Consider the following 20,216-nt stretch of genomic DNA (forward strand, 5'->3'; position numbering starts at 1 on the left):
GTTGTGAAAAGAGAACCAGAAAATCGGAGGAGAGTAGCGGGGAACATCGTACACGTTGAAGGTGCAGGGAGACTACCTTCAACCACTCTCCTCTCTTCTATAAAACCAATCCAACCCTAACAAGCGTCAATCTGTATCTCTCACAATCAATCACACAAACGTTCCATCTCTCTCTTCCTTAATAATACCAATTACACCAATAAATTACACAATATTATCGCCAGGAGGAGGGAGACAGTGATTGGAGGTACACCAGTCTCAAACATGGATGAATTACTCGGCCTTCTAAGAATTCACGTCAAGCGTGGCGTCAACCTCGCCATTCGCGACGTCAGCACCAGCGATCCATACGTCGTCGTTAAGATGGATAAACAGGTCTCTTCTTTTAATATAATCCACCAAGCATTTTCTTAATTATCCGAACTCAATCGTCACCTGTTTCTGCAGAGGCTCAAGACTCGTGTGATTAAAAAGGACATTAACCCTGAGTGGAACGAAGATCTTACGCTTTCTGTGACAGATCCTTCTGTTCCAGTGATACTGGTAAAACTACATAACAGAAGAAAAAAATAATGTTATTGTTTTGGTTTTGGTTGATGCATTTGAATACTGATTAATAATTTCAGACTGTGTATGATCATGACACTTTCTCCATGGATGACAAAATGGGAGATGCGGAATTGGATATCTCACCATATTTAGAAGCCGTGAAGATGCAGGTGGAAGATCTTCCGAATGGAACTATAATCACGAGAATACATCCTTGTAGAACAAACTGCCTGGCGGAGGAAAGTTGCGTGGTTTTTGAGAATGGTAAAGTGCTGCAAGATGTTGTTCTAAGACTAAGACACGTGGAAAGCGGTGAGCTGGAACTTCAATTGGAATGGATTAATCTTCCTGGGGCCAAGGGATTGTGAATTTTCTTTAACATTCCATGCCTGCTTCCTACGTCAAAAATTTCTTCAAATCCCTACTTATATAATTTCATTTTTACTTTTTTTCTCTCCCATTTCTAGTGTAATATTGTAGGCTTCACGGAGACTCACCTCAATCTTGTTTTTTTCTTGAGTCTGCCTACAGGCCAGCCAATGTATGGTGTTTTCCACTCATAACATTACTTATTTATGCTATTTCTTGTACATATTTTACAGGTTTTTAATTCTCGTTTAATCACGGTTTACAAAGGTAATAAATATGTTTGAATGGTGAAGGTTAATTTTATAATATATGTTAATTAATACCTTCGTAGTATTGTTCGACGTAGGTTATATCGATCAGTGATCTTCATACGATAATTTAGACTATCATTCGCTAAAGATAAAAGAAAAATGTCATGATCCAATTCAAAAACACTTCAATGGATTTTGAGATTTAAAGTAAACTTTTTTTTTTTATTTTACTGATTATATTATTTGTTAAAATATATATTAATTTTATAAAATCTAAAACAAACTTAAAAAAAGAAACCTTTTTACAATGCTCTGTCATCAAAATATGAATCTAAATAAATGAAAACAACATTACAAATGAAAACAGAAACTATACAATAGTATTTAAGTATTCTGAATTTTGTTAGATTGAAGATGAAAGGGGAAGTGTGATGTGTACGAAATTGACTGAAGGAATGTGTTTGAAAATGGATGTGAATCCACACAAATATTTAGACATTGGTTGAAGGAATGGAGTAGGTAAGAGGTAAATAAGACAAAGGAGTTGAAATCGAAATGCATGCACTGGTTTTATGGTCTTAGGAAACATAAAAACCCGTGGTAGTGCGTGCAACTAAGCATGGCGTTTAGAAATTGGAGAATTCAATATCTAGCTACTCTTCCCACTCCTTTACTTTCATCTTCTGCTCTCTTCAATGTCTTCCATCATTAACTTCCATGCACTCTTCACTTATCACTTATACCAGATACATATATACTACTATTTCCTTTTTTTTTTCTTAATTAATCACAATTTCAAAATTTGAAATACTTATTATGCATAATCTCTTGTATATTTGATAACATGAAGAATGAAATCTCACAGAAAAGAAAGGGCTAAAGAAGGGACCAGAGCTCAAATTATTTTTCTATGTGATTTTTAAAATATACTAAAGAAGAACACTGATTTTAATATTTTAAAATATGTTGATTTTTTTTTTTGAATACCAACGTGAATACGTATTTTTAATGTTTGGGCAGAAAATAAAAACAAAAAAATAATTAATAATATCCCCAACCCCCTCTCTCTCTGTGTTGGGGACTGAACTGCAAGTGGAAGCTCGTTGCACGCACGTACCTCTCGAAGATGAAAATATTTTTGTTGTATTTTCATTATTACCCCACTTCAACACCACCTCAAAAACCAGACACACGTGCTCTGCCTCTCCTTCATCAACTTCATCATCGTCTTTCTCTCTCTCTCTCTCTATCCACCAACTCTGTCCTTCTCTTCCACCTTCTCTCATAAACCTCTCTTTTTCTTTCTCCAAACTCACTTAACTCAACCATCCGAAGGAAGAACACGATGATAACTTTGGCCGACTTCTACCACGTCATGACCGCAATGCTGCCACTCTATGTGGCCATGATACTTGCTTATGGTTCGGTGAAATGGTGGAAAATCTTCTCCCCGGACCAATGCTCCGGCATAAACCGGTTCGTGGCTCTGTTTGCAGTCCCACTACTCTCCTTCCACTTCATCGCGTCGAACAACCCCTACGAGATGAACTTCCGGTTCATCGCGGCGGACACGCTGCAGAAGATGATCGTCTTGGTGGTGCTGACGATCTGGAGCAACGTCAGCAAGAGGGGGAGTTTGGAGTGGACCATAACGCTGTTCTCCATCTCCACCCTCCCGAACACGCTGGTGATGGGCATTCCGTTGCTGAAGGGAATGTACGGGGAGTTCTCGGGGAGTTTGATGGTCCAGATAGTGGTACTCCAGTGTATCATCTGGTACACCTTGATGTTGTTTATGTTCGAGTACAGAGGCGCCAGAATGTTGATCTCTGAGCAGTTTCCAGACACTGGCGCCACCATTGTCTCCATCCACGTGGACTCCGACGTCATGTCGCTTGATGGACGACAGCCCTTGGAAACCCAAACCCAAATCAAAGAGGACGGAAAGCTCCACGTCACCGTCAGAAAATCCAACGCCTCCAGATCCGACATCTTTTCTAGAAGGTCCCAGGGCTTCTCTTCCACCACTCCTCGCCCTTCCAACCTCACCAATGCAGAGATTTACTCTCTCCAATCCTCCACCAACCCCACTCCCAGAGCCTCCAGCTTCAACCACTCCGACTTTTACTCCATGATGGCCCCTCCTCGTAACTCCAACTTCGCTACCAATGACGTTTATGGCTTCTCTGCTTCCAGAGGACCCACTCCCAGACCTTCCAATTACGACGAAGATGCTTCCACCGCTGCTAATACTAACAACAACGACAAACCCAGACATCATTACCCTGCTCCTAACCCCGGCATCTTCTCCCCCGCCACGTATAAAAATGGTCCCAAGAAGCCCAATGGACACCCCCATGCCCACCCCAAACCAGAGGATTCAAACAAGGAACTTCATATGTTCGTTTGGAGTTCAAGTGCTTCCCCTGTTTCCGATGTGTTTGCTGGACATGAAAACGACCATAAAGAAGTGAAGCTCACCGTGTCTCCCAAAAAAGGTTTTGTTTTCATATATGTGTGTATACATTCGAATACATTTCTATCTTAATCTTAGCTTTGTTGTTTATTATCATTGTCGTTGTGATCGACAGTGGAGGGTAACAGAGACGGTCAAGAAGAGTACCTCGAGAAAGACAGTTTTAGTTTTGGAAACAGAGGGGCTGAAAATGAGCATGAAGGTGAGAAAGTTGGGAACGGAAATCAAAAAGCTATGCCTCCAACGAGTGTAATGACACGGCTTATTTTGATCATGGTGTGGAGGAAACTCATCCGAAACCCCAACACCTACTCCAGCCTCATCGGCCTAACTTGGTCACTTATTTCATTCAGGTAAGTCTTTTCCTTGCTCAACATTTTCGTTCTCATGATTCTTTTAATTGATTATGATTGTTGTTTTTGTTTGGTGGTATGGTATGTTGCTAGGTGGAACGTTGAAATGCCCATGATAATTGCCAAGTCCATTTCCATATTGTCAGATGCAGGGCTTGGGATGGCCATGTTTAGTCTTGGTAAGTATAGACAGTGGTCGTCTTTCGTATATGGGAAAATAACTTTATTTGGTAAACTATAATTAATTAGTGTAAAGAAGTAGGAATGCATTAACATGTTCTGACCATTGTTTTCTTGGAAAAGAAAAAGAGGGGGCAGGAAATCTTTTCCGATTCTTTGTTAGCTTTGGTTGAAAAATATTAAATGTTTTGTTTTGATAAAGAAGTGGGCAAGTGTGAGGAAGTGTAGTTGTATGAATCTAGTCTAGCAGAAAGAACAAAGTGAGGAAACAAACAGTATCGTGTTGTTCTGGTATTATTATATTATTATTAGGAGGGTTCGTTGTTCCTTTTTCTATCTTGTGTTGGTGGGGTTGATGATGACGATGATGAAATGGTGAGTTTGAAAAACATACTACTGAATAATTGTGATGGATTGATATGCACGACAACAGGTCTGTTCATGGCTTTGCAACCGAGGATCATAGCATGTGGAAATTCCACAGCAGCTTTTTCCATGGCCGTGAGATTCCTTACAGGTCCAGCTGTCATGGCAGCTGCTTCCATGGTCGTTGGACTCAAAGGTGTTCTCTTACACGTTGCCATCGTTCAGGTATCCATTCCTCTCTCTCTCTCTCTCTCTCTCTCTCTCTTTTTCTTTCTGCTCCTTTCCAACAAAACCAATACAATATTCACACACACAACCTCAAGAAATTCCATTGCATTAAAATATGTATGAGCATATATGTAGCTCTGCCAAGATAAGATATTATATTGGTTAAATTTTCTGCTGTAATGTCGATCTGCACCGTGGTTGGTTCCCTCGGAAAAAGGTTCAAATTCTCTGCAAAATGGTAACTTTAATTGGCATGCAAAGACTGAGTCCGAAAAGAGAACACAACAGAAACCCACACACCTTAAAAAAAAGGTTTAATCATGAAAACATCTTCCTTGAGGTTGTGCTTGTACAACAAACATTTGACTGGTTTTTTGATTTTGGCTTTTGAAATAAATATACAGGCAGCTCTTCCTCAGGGAATTGTCCCATTTGTCTTTGCAAAGGAATACAATGTGCACCCTGATATTCTCAGCACAGGGTAAGCAGAAAATACAATTATCATTATAGTTATTTACTGCTTTCCTGATAAGGAACTAAGAAAAAATATGAAATTGAATTTACTTTTTCTGTTTTCTAGCAAAAAAAAAAATCTAACTTCGACTAAAGTCATCAGTGTTAAATAATTACAAAATGGTATTGAAAATGCAGAGTTATTTTTGGGATGTTGATTGCATTGCCCATTACACTGGTGTACTACATCTTGCTGGGGTTATGAGCGAATGAGAAGATGAGAATATGAAGATTACGTGTGACGCCCATGCAGAGTTCTTAGAGAAGGAGAACACATGATAGAATAGGAGGCATTGATCCTCGAATGAGTTTTCGTTTTTCATGAATTGTCCTTGCTTTTAGTGAAAATGTAAAATCATGTTTGTAGATAATTTTTTTTCAGGAAAACCTAATTTATAAAATGACCATGTCTTTAAATTTCAAATTAAAATTTCTCCTTTATTTCTTGTTATTCTTCGCGTTTTTTTTATTAAAATTTTAAATAAAAAATATTCTATAAAATTAAATTTTATGTTTTGAAAGATGGAAATATATAATATTGTTAAAAGTAGAGGCGAATTGGTTGTTTGAGCTAACTAGTGATGAATTTAAGATTTTGTAATGAGATGTGAAGGAACATGTTACATGTGTTATGTTTGTATCTAGCAGCATGTTTTGTCATTGAATATTTAGGTGATGACGTGGTCTGTTTTGCCGAAGATGGATTGAACATAGAAGGAAGAGGGAAATAAATAAAAGGTTTGAAATCCATAAATGTAATAAATGAGTTTGACTATGTTTGAAGTGTTTAGAAATATACGAAGGTAGTGAAGAAAGGGACCCCATCGTAGGTAGGTGTTTGATTTGACGTCGACTCCTTTGGAATATTAGGGGACAACTTTCACAATCCAAAGTCCAATTTTTTTATTGAAATTATCAAAATCGGATACCTTAAAAAAAAGGGTATTTTTTGGGTTAAGATAACATAATTTCATGAAGAAAAATTATGTTGGTGAATTTTACTATAAATGAAATCAAATAAACATAAGCTTAATTATATTCTTTAAATTTTTTCTTAATTATACATTTTTAGTTTTGTGTTAGTCGAAGTAACATTAAAGCTATGGATCTCCTGGGGAATATATGCATCCATACCTTGTCTCAAAAAGAATTTGTTCATCGAATTCATAAATTTCTTAGGAAGATAAAGTGATATTATCTTAATTTATCATTTTATGTGTATTAAATGTAATTATTTATTTATTTATTTCAAATCTACATTTGTAGATTTTAAAATGAGTTTTAAATTATTGTTAGATAGAGTTAAATTGATAATAATCATGTTTTTTTTAATTGTTCAGTGTTAGGATTAAACTTTCAATAAGTTGATCATTTAACCAATTAGTTATGATCACACGGTTTAGAGAATGTTATATGATTATGTTTGTTTTGAAAAAGAATGTTTAATTCATAATTGATTAAACGAGCATATGGTATAATACTTATTCATAAATAAAAGTGATATAATCAAGGTAAGAAAGAAAAAAAATAAATTCACTAATTAAAAGGATATTTTGTTAGAATAAATGAGAGTTATTTTCTCACGTAAAAATTTAATTAATATTAACATCCCAAAAGAAAATATAAGCATTTTTTTATTAAACAGATATCATAGCAATTCAGTTTATAAAAATTTATTCCTTTGATAAATTAATTTTTCCATTGATAATTATATTAAACTATATCCATCTCTCCAGTTAAAATTTATTTTAATATATATATATATATATATATATATATATATATATATATATATATATATATATATATATATATATATATATTCATTTCTAAAGGAGATATCTTATCTTTTAAATTGAATTCATAAGAAAATAAAATATTTGTCCCTAATTTTTAACCATAAAAGAATGGTAAAAGATCGAAATATGATTTTATTTCTTATATTATTAGTCACTGCCTGTAGTCTATGATATTCTCATTCCATGCAAGTAACGTCTCTAATTTCAATGACTGCTTACAATTAATTAGAGAAAGTTAATACCGTAAGAGTTATACACAGAATACATTATTTACAATGTTTTACTTTTATTTTCTATTACTATTGCTATTAATATTTTTATTTCATGTTTCGTGTTTTACTCTTTATATTATCTCTTAATTATGAATTAGTTTATAAAAAATACATTAAAATATAGGTTTGTAAATTGCCACAAGCTCAGTCATTCAAGTTAACTGAACAGAAACAGAGCAAATACTGTGTATGATGTACTATTTTCACTGTATTTAACATTTTATTAACTAAATTCGATAAATTAACTGACTTTAATGTATTAGATTATATTTTAACTTAAATATTTTAACGTACAATTGTCTAATTCAATTAAAATTATACTTTAATTTTAAAAATATAAAGTTTCGTACGGAAGAGTGAGAACGCACGTGACTGGAGGCACAAAGAGGATGAAACTATATTTGGGGGAAGCGTGCATTGCGTGACGTAGGATCTCACATGAAACTTTGATGGGATATGGAAGCACCACGTGGCTACAGGTGATTGGTAGAATTAGATCCCATAGATTCATTTTACGTCTACCAAACATTTTTATCCAATAGATTCACCCGCACTCAATTTTTAAAGTAAAAGCACTATCTTCCTGAATAAATAAGTGAACTTTGAATATGATTCCAACAACAGAAAAAACAACATTCATTCACATGTTTTCAGATTCAAAACTGTCCAAAAACATTATTTCTTTCACATATTTGCTAGTTTTTTAGAGTTTCTTTACAATTATTTTACTTTATGCTGTTATGGGTTTTTGCACATAATTTCCAAGAGAAATAACAAAAAATGACCTATTTTTTCTAGTCATCAACCAATCTTTAACTTTTTATTACAACGTTCTATTTGTCAAAAATGAAAAAAATAATAATAACTACATTAGTTGGTATAGTGGTATTCTTGCAAATTTTAGATTCATTTACAAATATTATTGTTATTTAACTTTTGAAAAGGACTTATGTACTGTTTTTTTTATATAAAATTTAACCAATTTAAGTTATGTGTATTATAAAATTTGAATTAACCGCGTTTCAAAATATTAGACAAACAACTACAATAAATTTGAACTGAATGATAGTTTTTAGACCTTTTAAATTATTATATAAATTATGAAAATCAATCTCGATCTTGTATCCAAGATTTTATTATTTTATTTCATTAATATATTATAATGATAAGATGATTTTTATCAGATTTTCTTGTATAATATTTTAAGAAAAATAAAAAGAGAAAAACTTAAAAGTAATGTAAAAAGAGATTATATTAATTTTTTAAAAACAAAGAAGAGAGTTTGAGATTTGGGGGTTATAAGAGTTTTACTGATATATAAAAAATATCACATATGATTTTTTTTTAATTTTTAATAAATTTTAATCACTGAAAAGCATGGTGTATATTCGACGTCACATGATAGTTTATTTGGTTAAATAAAGAAATATTTGAAGAAGATTAAATAAGTTAATTTAATTGATATTTTTTGTGAAGAGGGAAATGGAAAGTGTTATATATAGAGATGAAGAAGAGAAAGAAGAGATAGAAAGGAAAGTAGGGTAATGCAGCAAAGAGGGAAAGGCAACAACCGAAGATCGAGGAGTTTCTCAAGGTCTCGTCTCGCCATTGAAGGCACTTAGCCATCACAACACTTTCTTCTCTTTGTTGTTCTCTTTTGCTCTCTGTTCCTTCAACAATGGCTCCAGGTGAGATCACCGTTTTCTCATCTTCTTTCTTTCGTATTCCATTAGAAGAATTTGAAGTTAAGTTCTGTGCAGGAAATGGAAATGGAAATGGTGTGAATGAGCGTGACATTCAGAAATCGTACTGGGTTCAACATTCCGCTGATTTGTCCGTTGAGGCAATGATGCTCGATTCCAAAGCCGCTCATCTCGACAAGGAAGAGAGACCCGAGGTCTTCTCTCTCCCTCTTCGCCTCTCATATTCTTTAATCGTTGTTTCACTCATCTTGTAATAACATCATACACATTTTGGAATATTCTCCTTCAACTTGATCTCATATAGATTTGATCTGTTCGCTCCAACAAAACCAACAACTGTTCTGCTGTTCTGTTAATTTTGTGGTGTGTCTTTTCTCCCTGCTCTTGAAAACTGTACGGGTTACACTTTGAACTGCAATTTTATCTTTTCAGCAAAAGTGATCACTGTTTTGCCACCTCTTTCTTTAGATCCATCTTTCATACATTGCTATAATATGCTTCTGAAGTAAATTCCCTCTTCTTCATGTTGCCATATATGTGTTTTTGGTTATGACTGTGAATTAAATTAGTACTTATCCTGTTATTTTGCTTTGTATCACAAGCAGCAAAGTGGGTTGCAAAATTCTGTGTACATTTCTCAATATCTCTTATATTTCCCACCCCTCCTTTTTTTTTTCAAGCTGTTCGTGCTTTTGCACGCAACTCAACTCTTTTATTTTTATTTGCCTAGGTACTTTCTCTATTACCTCCATGCGAAGGCAAGTCCGTTATAGAGCTAGGAGCAGGTATCGGAAGATTTACTGGTGAATTGGCTCAGAAAGCTGGTCAGTTGCTTGCTGTGGACTTCATTGAGAGTGCAGTCAAGAAGGTCTTGTGGAATTTGTCTTTCCAAAAATGAATATGGTTAATTCATGCCAATTTTACACATACTCGCATTATGAAGTAACCTCAATCACTGGTCTTTCACAATGTTTTGCAGAATGAAAGCATCAATGGACACCACAAGAATGTCAAATTTCTCTGTGCTGATGTCACATCTCCAAACATGTCTAATAGTGTTTCCGAAGGATCAGTTGATCTGATTTTCTCGAATTGGTTACTCATGTATCTTTCGGATAATGAGGTCCGTTTTCTTTATTTGAGAGAATATAAGTTTGCAAAATTTTCATGATTCTTTTGTCAATGCGGGCCTTGTTGAGTTACCCGTTTGTTTTTTTCTTGATCCCTCAGGTTGAAAAATTGGCTGAAAGGATGATCAAATGGTTAAAAGATGGTGGGTATATATTCTTCAGAGAATCTTGTTTCCATCAATCTGGAGATTCAAAGAGAAAACACAACCCTACTCACTACAGGGAACCTAGATTTTACACTAAGGTCTGCTATTCCGAGTGTGGTTACATCTCATCCTTAGTCTGTCTGAATAAAAATGTGTTGGACATCAACTTTGGGCTCATTTGTAGTGTATGATTTTAATTTTATGGAGTCAGAACCTTTAGATTAAATTCAATAAAGCGTAGTTTAAAGTGCAATCAAACCTGTTCAGTGGGAGTTTTTGTGGTTGGAAATATGGACCATGGATCATGGGTTCCTTTCCAAAACTTAGTGTCTATCTCGTGTTAAGTTCTTTTGAAACTACTATTTCTTTTAGACAATGTTTGGGTTAAGTACTCATGGAAAAGAAGGGCCCAGTCGATGTGAACCATATTGGGTAAGTTTAACTATTGAGACTTTACTGAAAATAATATTTTTACATGCTAGCAACTTAAATCGAACTCAGCTGAAAATTGTCTTAAAACAGATGTCATTCCCTGTTGCAAGTAAAAAAGTCTTTGATCCTTTATGCCACGATTTCAAGATTTTTCTGTTTTATGTATACTTGGCATAGATAAATAGATTTCTGTATTTTAGAGGTAGCAACCTTTTACAAAACCTTGGTTTTGATGACTTGGATCTCTCAACCCTTTCTCTCATGCAGGTTTTTAAAGAGTGCCAAATGAGTGATGATATGGGAAATTCTTTTGAGCTGTCTCTCATTGGCTGTAAATGCATTGGAGCTTATGTCAGAAACAAGAAGAATCAAAACCAGGTAATAAAATTGGGATTCCATTTCTTGCAACGTTAATTTCTGCTTACCCAATTGACTGACTGTATCTGTGTACAATTTGTTGCATAGGTCTGCTGGTTATGGCAAAAAGTTAAGTCCGAAGGCGATAGGGGTTTCCAACGTTTCTTGGATGGAGTTGAATACAGTCATAAGAGTATTTTACGATATGAACAGATGTATGGCCCAGGCTTTGTGAGCACCGGTGGACTTGGTATGTCTTTCAAATTTTCTTTCTCTCGTTTTGGATTGCTAGCTTAGAGATCTTTCCTTTTCCCTTAACACTGATATGGTAGTATGATCTTCCGTGACTGACCACAAGAGCGACCTCTTCTCATTTACCCACTATACATAACTGGCTGATTGCTATGTAGTGATTTGCTCCATGACTACAAGGTCTTGATAAGTTATGATTCTGGATCTGTTAGAGGGACCATGCCGTTCAAGAAAGAGTTGTTCATTATTCCCTCCTTTTTTCTTCATTCTGAAATGTAGTTTATCAGTCGTGAGATGTTTGTGTGGTGACAACGATAGCTCCATTTAATTTAGTTTTTTGACCTTTAGATTATTTCATAAACTATTGCAAAATGTGGCATTTCATCATTTTTCTTAATTTAATATATTTTTGTTGTAGAGATATATTGTTATTCTCTTTTTATTAATAAATTCAGTTGTTATGAACATATCAATGTGCATATTTTCTTTTCTCTCTACTAGCATATATTAAGTGTAGTTTTTTTAGTAAAAATTATTTGAAGATCTTACGCTGTTGATCACTTAATGTTGTTCTAATTTTGCTCTCGTTCTTAGATTGCTCAATATTGTATGATACTTTGGTATTTTTTTCTTTTTTCTTCTGAAAATCGTCATGGTCACAATCTTGAAGGATATGTGCTGTGTGTTTATCATAATTGTCTCTATGTATCTTAACCTATGATGTTCTGCTTCTCCGCTTGGCAGAAACGACTAAGGAAATTGTGTCAAAGCTAGGACTAAAGCCTGGTCAGAAAGTTCTGGATGTTGGTTGTGGTGTTGGGGGTGGTGATTTCTACATGGCAGGACATTTTGATGTTGAGGTTGTTGGTATTGACCTCTCCATAAATATGATATCCCTTGCCATCGAACGGGCTATCGGACTGAACTATGCTGTTGAATTTGATTGCGCGGATTGCTTTAAAAAGTCGTATCCTGACAATACATTTGATGTAATCTACACTCGTGACACCATGTTACATGTCAAAGTAAGGGGCTGTCCATTTTCTTGTTTGATTGTTGATTTTAGTAGTATTATGCGTTACACCTTAAAATACAGTAAATATCAAATGTGATATGCTAAGGAGAAACTAACATTACTCTGGATCAATACAGGATAAACCAACATTATTCAGATCATTTTACAAATGGTTGAAACCTGGAGGAAAAATCCTGATAACCGATTATTGCAAAAGTACTCGAAGTCCGTCTTCAGAATTTGCTGAGTACATTAAAAAAGGAGGATATTATCTCCACGACATGACGACGTATGGGAAGGTATTGTTGGCTGTGCTATCAACGACATCATCTGACGTCTCTTTCACCCATTTGGTTTCAACCGAAATCATGTGTTAACTTTTCCTCTTATTGACAATCTTTTCTTTTCTAAATCATTTTCAGATGCTGGAGGATGCTGGATTTGATGATCTCATTGTTGAAGATCAAACTGATCAGGTTGTTCTGATCTTATGATATAATAATACTATCTGCGTAGTATCTGCATTTCTTTGATTCTGATTATAAAGTACTAATAGCTTTATTACTTGTTCGGTTTAGTTCGTGAAAACACTAGAGAAGGAGTTAGATGCCCTTGAGAAGAAGAAGGAGGATTTCATTCGTGAGTTCGGCGAGGTGGGTTTTTGATTATGTTGTGAAGATAGTTATTTTATGGCATTTGTTTCTCTGTTAAATAAGATTTAGGTTTGGATTGATTGGTTTCAGGATGACTACAATGAAATTGTGGAAAGATGGAAGGCAAAGCAGAGCAGGGGTGCATCTAAAGAGCAGATGTGGGGCTTGTTCATTGCCAAGAAAATATGACATGTTCTATTGTGACTCTAGTTTTCCATGTAATTTGACTTTTTATGTCATTGTTGGTTTAAAATCCAGAGCTTTAGGATGATAACTTGGCATTGGTTTCAGTAATTCGTGAATCTGCTACAATGATTGATCCCATTTTATTTGGATAATTTTTGAGCGTGAAGATGTTGGAGAATATAATTTCCCCACAAGGCGAACACGTTTAAATAAGAATAAAAAATATATACACAATTTAAAGCATATTATTGTAAATTTGTATCAAAGTAGATGAAAGATAGTCTTTTTTACACCAAAAGAATTTAACGTTAAAGATTTCGTATCAATTAGATAAAATAAATGATACATTTATTTAATGTTCTATTTTTTTTTTTAATTTTATTCTTTTAGCTACTACTTTTTAACTTTAAATACTCATTTATAATAAAAACTAATTTTTCAATTTTATTATTCGAGTAATTAATTTTTTTTAATTCAAATAATTATTCGCTATAATAAAATTATTTGTTTTTATGATTTTTGGAACTATTTTTCAAATTTAAATAATTACTTATAATAAAAAAAGTTATTCACTCAGTATAATTTAAAAAATAATTTTTTTAAACCCTAAAAATATATATATATATATATATATATATATATATATTGTTTTCTAATTTTATCCTTTTAATTATTATTTTTAAAATTTAAATAATTATTATATATATTATATTTATCAACGAGAAAAATAAAGATATTTGATAGAGGAGAGGTATGATGAAAGAAGTGTGAGCATTATTAACATTGAAATTTAGATTATGTATAAGAAAATAATTTTTACTAGATACAAGAAATTATAACACTTTTCTTTAAATCGAAATTAAAACATGTAAAAGCTGTAAACAGAGAAAATGAACACTGTACTTTCTTTTAAAGTTTCTAATATTATAATTAACAATAACTAATATATTAAAGGATTATAATAAACAATAACTAACTTTTTTTTTAACAACTTTTTAAAAATAAATTATATATTATTATTTTATGATTAGTTTTTATATTTGAAGCCGATTGTAACAAAATTATTAAAAAAATTGTTAACTATACATTTTTACATAAAAAAAAACTTTTCGAGGATAGGAATTAAATTGGTTTGCTTTAAGCTTTTTAGGATTTAGAGTCTCAAACTGAAACAGAGAGTGAGAAATACAATAATTTGATCTTGTTGTCACTGCGAGATGGTTGTGCCACTGCGAGATCTTTCTAAATATCTGAGTCGGAGAGTAAATGTCATTAACACCGTAAATGTCATTGGCGCTGTTATCGAAACCACATTTGCCAAGAAAACAAAGCGCGTATTTCCCAAGAAAAAAAAGGGCAGGGACACGGGCACGGGTAAGTCTAAATCCTAATTTTCTGCATTTCATTCGTTTGAATTTTTTCGAATTTAACTGGCAATGATGATTAAAAGGCCAGACTTACGGCTGCCATTTACTTTATTGGTAGTAGATTAATGAACTTTATCGTGAAAGTGTATTCTGAGCAAGTTTTCACTTTTCTTAGTTTTCAAAACAATGTTAAAATAGGAGAATGAGAAAAAACCTACAGGAGTACGAGAGGGGAGTTGGAAACTTTATAATAAAGAAAAGTTTCAATTTTTTGTTCATTTAACTTTTTCTTGTGTTTTGGGTCCCTTGGATTAATACTATTACTTTCAAGCGTGTTCTTTACTTTAATGTCTCTCCCCAGTTATTATTAACATGAAACATTGTATATTTATTTCTGTTTAAAAAACCTTTGCAGATTATTGTTGTAACCTCAGAATAATGGATGACACACATCACAATTTCACCATATCTGCTACTGTTTTTGATAAAAATATTGAACGTCTTCCTCTTGTGACGGCGGTTGGGGATATAATTCAACTTCGTAGTATATTGGTAATTTTTAATTGTATTTACTTTTATGTGTAGATAGATATGTTTGCTTTTGTTTTCTGGTCATCGGTTTGCTTTTAAATACATGTGTCCTGTTTTTTCTTAACTTTTTTATTTTAGGTAGATACCTACAACGGAGAAGTAAATCTCACTTATTGGAAAAAAATTTCATCATTTGCTTTATACAAAGGCAAAGATGATGATATTTTAGACCCCTATCAAGTTTCTTCTTCTGATTTTGTACCCAAAGACGAAGACAAGATAATCATAAATAAACTGAGAAAATGGCTGGTTAATTTCCAGCTTCACGAAGGTTTTTTATTATTTCAGCTTTGAAGATCTTCTCGTAGGGGTTTCTGTAGTTATTTATTTATTATTGATTTTGTTTTCTGTTTTGAACTGTGTAGACTTTAGAAAATTTCCCATGTTCAGAGAATTCAAGGAAGAAACTGTCACAAATTTAACATGCAAGGTGATTAAACTGATTTCTAGTTTTGAAATTTTGCATGATTGAGTTTGGGAGATCTTCATATAAATACAATAATTAAAATGTTTGAACTTTTTTTAAGAGTTGGCTAGTACTTTTAGTTGTTACCAACTTACCATATTGATTATTCTTAATATTTTCTTGTTCCACATTAAGATCCTTCATCATAGTAATGTTGCGAAAGATAAATGGGTGATTTATGCCTGGGATGGTACCGATACTCAACCAAATGCTATATGTTCAAAGTGAGTTAATGCTATTTTACTTTTAAATTATTAATTCAGTTTCTTTTCCCAAATGTATATCCCGAGTTTTGATAGATTTAATATCTTCTAACTGCTTTATAGTGCTCTGTTTATATAGTCATATCATATTCAAGTTGTTGGAAATAGGCATAACATTGTCATATTTGGTGTTTTATTGCTTGTTTCACAATATTGTATGGTTTTTGTATAAATTATAATATTTTAATTGAGAGTAGCCTAATATAAATTTGTTGTTTTCTGAATTTCAGTCTAGAAGATGAACTTAAGCATCCACTTCCTTTACAACGGGAACGTTTACCTTTGTCAAGAGAAATTTTATGTACTTTGCCAACGGTTGGATCTATCTTTAGAATAGTTTTTGAAACAGGTGTTCAGAAGAGTCATCTCCACCTTCTAACCGTTGGTAAATGGGTCAAGATTACTTATTTGCGTCTTAAGTTGTATGGTGGACTATGGCATGGTGTTTTTACCTGTCACACAAAGCTTCGATATATATCAAACGAAGATCAACTCATTGTGGAGCGCCAAAGGTTGTTGCTAGTTTAGTTGACTCTAAATGGTTTACATTTTACTGAAACTTAATATACGTGTCTTACGAATTTTGGTCTAGGTTGGCTGATGAGAGACTGTCTTTAATATCAAGAAGAATGTCTTATTTGAGCTTTCCTGAGCCTTTACCAATTACAGGTAACTGGTTCTTTACACACTAAGTCTTTGATTCGTGAATGTTGACTTGGATTTATGATTTTCTTATGAGATGACACTAATTTTTATTCTTACAGCAGTCAATCATCGTGATCATGTGACACCTGTTACTTTAATGAGTGTCCTCACTCATTCAGAGGTACTGTAAATTATTTTCTTCACCCAAGCCTACACTCTTAACATCAAACTCTCCATTACTTGATGTTATTTACCTTTGAGTGTTACTACTACTTGTTTTTATAGTTAAATTTTTATGTTGAAGGTGACGGCTATATTTAAGTGTATTGTTCGGGTGGTAGCAGCAATACCATGCAAAGCTGAAAATCTCTGTCTTTCTACGGAGAAATATAAAATGCGTTTAACATTAAAGGATTCAACTGCCAGAATTCATGCTAATGTAATTGAAGAGGATGTGGTAAGAACAAAGTTTGACTTGCCTGATTTTAGGATCTTTTTGGCACCATTTACACCCTCATTAAACAAATGATTTTACACTTTACTATTCAGTGGCCATTGTTGATTTCAAATTGTATTCTTGGCAATTACCTGTACTAGTATTGCAAAATGCTTATTTGTTTGCGTTCTGCTTAGCTGTTTTCTTTTTCGTGCTTGTCATGATAATATAATATATGACAGGTGACCCTTTTTGATGGTTATCCTGATGATGAAAAGTGGAATAGGAAGCTGAATAGATTACTTGGAGTATCTGATAGTAATGGTAGCATTGGTGGGGAAAAAGATACTACAAGAAATCCACCCTGGGTTTGTGTTTGTCTAAAGTCATACTATCTCTCCGAAGATGATATCTGGGGCACTAGAAATTTCAGAGTATTTGACACCAAAATACTGGAAGATTCATCATAGAATGGATATGTTATGAATCCTGTTTTTTGCTTCCTTTTGAAGGAATATGTAGAGTTTAATTGTTTTTTAATGTTTATTTAAGTTACATATTGAGGCCACAAATGGTAGACTGTTTGGAAATCTGAAAGCATCAGGTAGATCATAATGATTGAACTCACCATGAAACTATCTGCATAGTTCTTACGAATCCACAAGCTTGAAAGAGGCAGTGTTACTGGCAACTTATTTCCAATTGGTTTGTTAAAGTAAATATATTCTATCCGTAATAATTTTCTATAAAATCAATGTCATATATATATATATATATATATATATATATATATATATATATATATATATATATATATATATATATATATATATATATATAGTAAGCTGATATATTATTTGCACTAATTTATATTATAAAATTTTAATCAATAAATTAATCTATACGATATGCTATGATGTCATTTTGAATACATTTTCCTTTCTTTGTTATCATTTATTATTATCAAATATTACCAATTTGTTTTATCAGGAGAATATTGCGAAGAAATTTAATGAAACAAAATAACATGAAATTACAAGCACATAAATGATACATTTATTTAATGTTTTATTTTATTTTTTTAATTTTAATCTTTTAGCTATTACTTTTTAAATTTAAATAATCATTTATAATAAAAATAATTTTTCAATTTTATTGTTTGAGCAATTAAATTTTTTAAATTCAAATAATTATTTGCTATGATAAAATTATTTGTTTTTTAATTTTAGAAACTATTTTTCAAATTTAAATAATACTTATAATAAAATAAAGTTATTTACTAAAAGTATATAAAATAGGGTTAAATATGTTTTTAGTCCCTATACTTTGGGGTGATTTTGGTTTTAGTCTCTCTTTCAAACTATAGTACAATTTAGTCCTTCAACTTTAGAAAACTCTGATTTTAGTCTTTTTTACCAAATTTTTTAAACCTTATTTGCTGTTTCAAGCACGTTACATTATAGCATTTGGATTGTTTACACTGTTTGACACATTTTTGTTCCAATGTTAACTGAGAAACGCGTTTGAAACAGTAAATAAAGTTAAAAAAATTTGGTAAAAATGACTAAAACCAAAGTTTTCTAAAGTTGAAGGACTAAATTGTACTATAGTTTGAAAGAGGGACAAAAACCAAAATCGCCCCAAAGTATAGGGACTAAAAACATATTTAACCCTATAAAATATAGCAAATCTAAAAACTCTTTAAATAATAAACAATTATCTGCAAATTATATACTGAAATAATAAATAATTAATCCTGAAATTAAAGATCCCAACTCTCATCAGTTACTTCAATCAATCTGATTTTATCTGCAATGTCATGTACTTCTTTACAAGTACGATCATCGTAAACCACTGCAAGAGTGAGTAAGAGAACACATCGTCATAAAATATAATAAATTAAAACAACATCAAACACAGATTATACCAAGTAATAAATTCATATCTCAACGCTTAAACAATATCACACCGATCCATCTATAAACCAATGTCCTTTTCTTGTACTTTGTCGTCCCAACCTGTTACACAAAACAAGACCATTCGAGTTGTCCTTCATCGCAACTTCAGACCTATCTCTCTGACTTTTCAAGCCTCATAGGTGAGACATTCATCTCATCTCCTTGCGCAAAAGGAAGTGACACTCGAATCTCTGTTTCTACAGGAGACTCCAACACATGCTTAATGTAACGCAATACGAAAAGTTCTCTCATTACCGACCACAATACAAGGCATATAACATAGTTTCATACTTATCACAATTCATTACACATTCTTAATAATACGCATCACTCATAAATCACAAGATATTTAACATTCATCACAATAAGATACATGTTACTCAATAATATACATTCAACATTTAATCTCAATAATAACCTTTAGTCCATCAATATCATGCATTGTTCATCAATCACAAATCACCGTATCACCATATTTTTAACACATCTCATTCTCTTTCACATATATATACTCTTAATAATATACATAAAACAATCAAATTTGAAGTGTAGAACATTAACAAAAAGTTCCAATCAAAAATCACCGGCAGATAAAAGAAACATAGTTCTCATGTTATAGGTACCCAACAAGCACCCCTTTTTACCACCCTGGCCCATGCATCAATAAAAAATTTCTTACCTTAAAGTTCTTACGTGAACCTACCATGTAACCGAACTTTATTTCACATATATACAAATATATATTATTTAATAATAAGTTGCGTAACTTTCTTTTTATATATCCTCATGTATCTATATTATATTAATATTAAGTTACGTAACTCTCTTCTTATATATTCTTCTTGTATATACTTATACATCTATACTATATTAATATATTAATACTGTTTCGGATGAAGGATTCAAGACCGAACGCAAGTCGAACTGTCTTGACGAAAAGCTTCAGATAATCTCACTCTTACGCCTGAACGGTTGTGACCTGCAAGTTAGCACTCCGACGCTCAAGTCAGCAGAGTCACAGTAATATCAAGGTAAGAATGAATAAATTCAGATCCCTTTACCTGACTGTTTACCCTTATATTTATAGACGTTGAATACAAGTTATGGGCCCTAACCACCTACGGCCACTAGCCCACAATCTCGCGAAGTTCACTCACTAAGCATAACTGTCGCTAACATGTCCTTGAATCTCGCCAGCACTTTCGGGCACTTTCGGACCTGCTTCCACCTACCTTTTCACTTCTTCCTTTTAATTCTATC

At 32.8% G+C, this 20,216-nt stretch overlaps 4 protein-coding genes across 7 annotated transcripts; all 4 read left to right on the forward strand.

Moving 5' to 3' along the window:
- Nucleotides 1-213: 213 nt before the first annotated feature.
- Nucleotides 214-1,150, forward strand: LOC106758102 (protein C2-DOMAIN ABA-RELATED 4). Its single transcript, XM_014641301.2, has 3 exons — nucleotides 214-375; nucleotides 448-543; nucleotides 627-1,150. Exons 1-3 carry the CDS (start codon nucleotides 265-267, stop codon nucleotides 915-917), a joined length of 498 nt encoding a protein of 165 aa, XP_014496787.1. The 5' UTR covers nucleotides 214-264; the 3' UTR covers nucleotides 918-1,150.
- A 1,127-nt stretch (nucleotides 1,151-2,277) lies between these two features.
- LOC106771127 (auxin efflux carrier component 1a) lies at nucleotides 2,278-5,718 on the forward strand. The gene is made up of 6 exons (XM_014657039.2): nucleotides 2,278-3,667; nucleotides 3,761-3,998; nucleotides 4,092-4,177; nucleotides 4,612-4,769; nucleotides 5,177-5,253; nucleotides 5,424-5,718. The coding sequence occupies exons 1-6, from the start codon at nucleotides 2,515-2,517 to the stop codon at nucleotides 5,488-5,490; spliced, it is 1,779 nt and encodes a 592-aa protein (XP_014512525.1). The 5' UTR covers nucleotides 2,278-2,514; the 3' UTR covers nucleotides 5,491-5,718.
- Nucleotides 5,719-8,873: 3,155 nt separating this feature from the next.
- On the forward strand, nucleotides 8,874-13,413 carry LOC106771134 (phosphomethylethanolamine N-methyltransferase). Its single transcript, XM_014657053.2, has 12 exons — nucleotides 8,874-9,044; nucleotides 9,117-9,253; nucleotides 9,790-9,927; nucleotides 10,039-10,182; nucleotides 10,290-10,433; nucleotides 11,035-11,145; nucleotides 11,233-11,374; nucleotides 12,121-12,401; nucleotides 12,529-12,690; nucleotides 12,814-12,867; nucleotides 12,970-13,044; nucleotides 13,135-13,413. Exons 1-12 carry the CDS (start codon nucleotides 9,035-9,037, stop codon nucleotides 13,231-13,233), a joined length of 1,497 nt encoding a protein of 498 aa, XP_014512539.1. The 5' UTR covers nucleotides 8,874-9,034; the 3' UTR covers nucleotides 13,234-13,413.
- A 996-nt stretch (nucleotides 13,414-14,409) lies between these two features.
- LOC106756188 (protection of telomeres protein 1b) lies at nucleotides 14,410-17,681 on the forward strand. Of its 4 annotated transcripts, none has more exons than XM_022782274.1 (10): nucleotides 14,410-14,604; nucleotides 15,013-15,149; nucleotides 15,267-15,459; nucleotides 15,554-15,618; nucleotides 15,790-15,878; nucleotides 16,148-16,429; nucleotides 16,510-16,586; nucleotides 16,682-16,743; nucleotides 16,867-17,019; nucleotides 17,241-17,681. In XM_022782274.1, exons 1-10 carry the CDS (start codon nucleotides 14,448-14,450, stop codon nucleotides 17,466-17,468), a joined length of 1,443 nt encoding a protein of 480 aa, XP_022637995.1. In that variant the 5' UTR covers nucleotides 14,410-14,447; the 3' UTR covers nucleotides 17,469-17,681. The 4 variants fall into 4 exon arrangements, with proteins under 4 accessions (XP_022637995.1, XP_022637997.1, XP_022638002.1 ...); XM_022782276.1 differs by having other exon boundaries at nucleotides 16,685-16,743; XM_022782281.1 differs by lacking the exons at nucleotides 15,267-15,459; nucleotides 15,554-15,618.
- The last annotated feature ends 2,535 nt before the right edge of the window (nucleotides 17,682-20,216 follow it).

This window comes from Vigna radiata, chromosome 1 (assembly GCF_000741045.1).
Source record: "Vigna radiata var. radiata cultivar VC1973A chromosome 1, Vradiata_ver6, whole genome shotgun sequence".
Taxonomy (NCBI): Eukaryota; Viridiplantae; Streptophyta; class Magnoliopsida; order Fabales; family Fabaceae; genus Vigna; species Vigna radiata.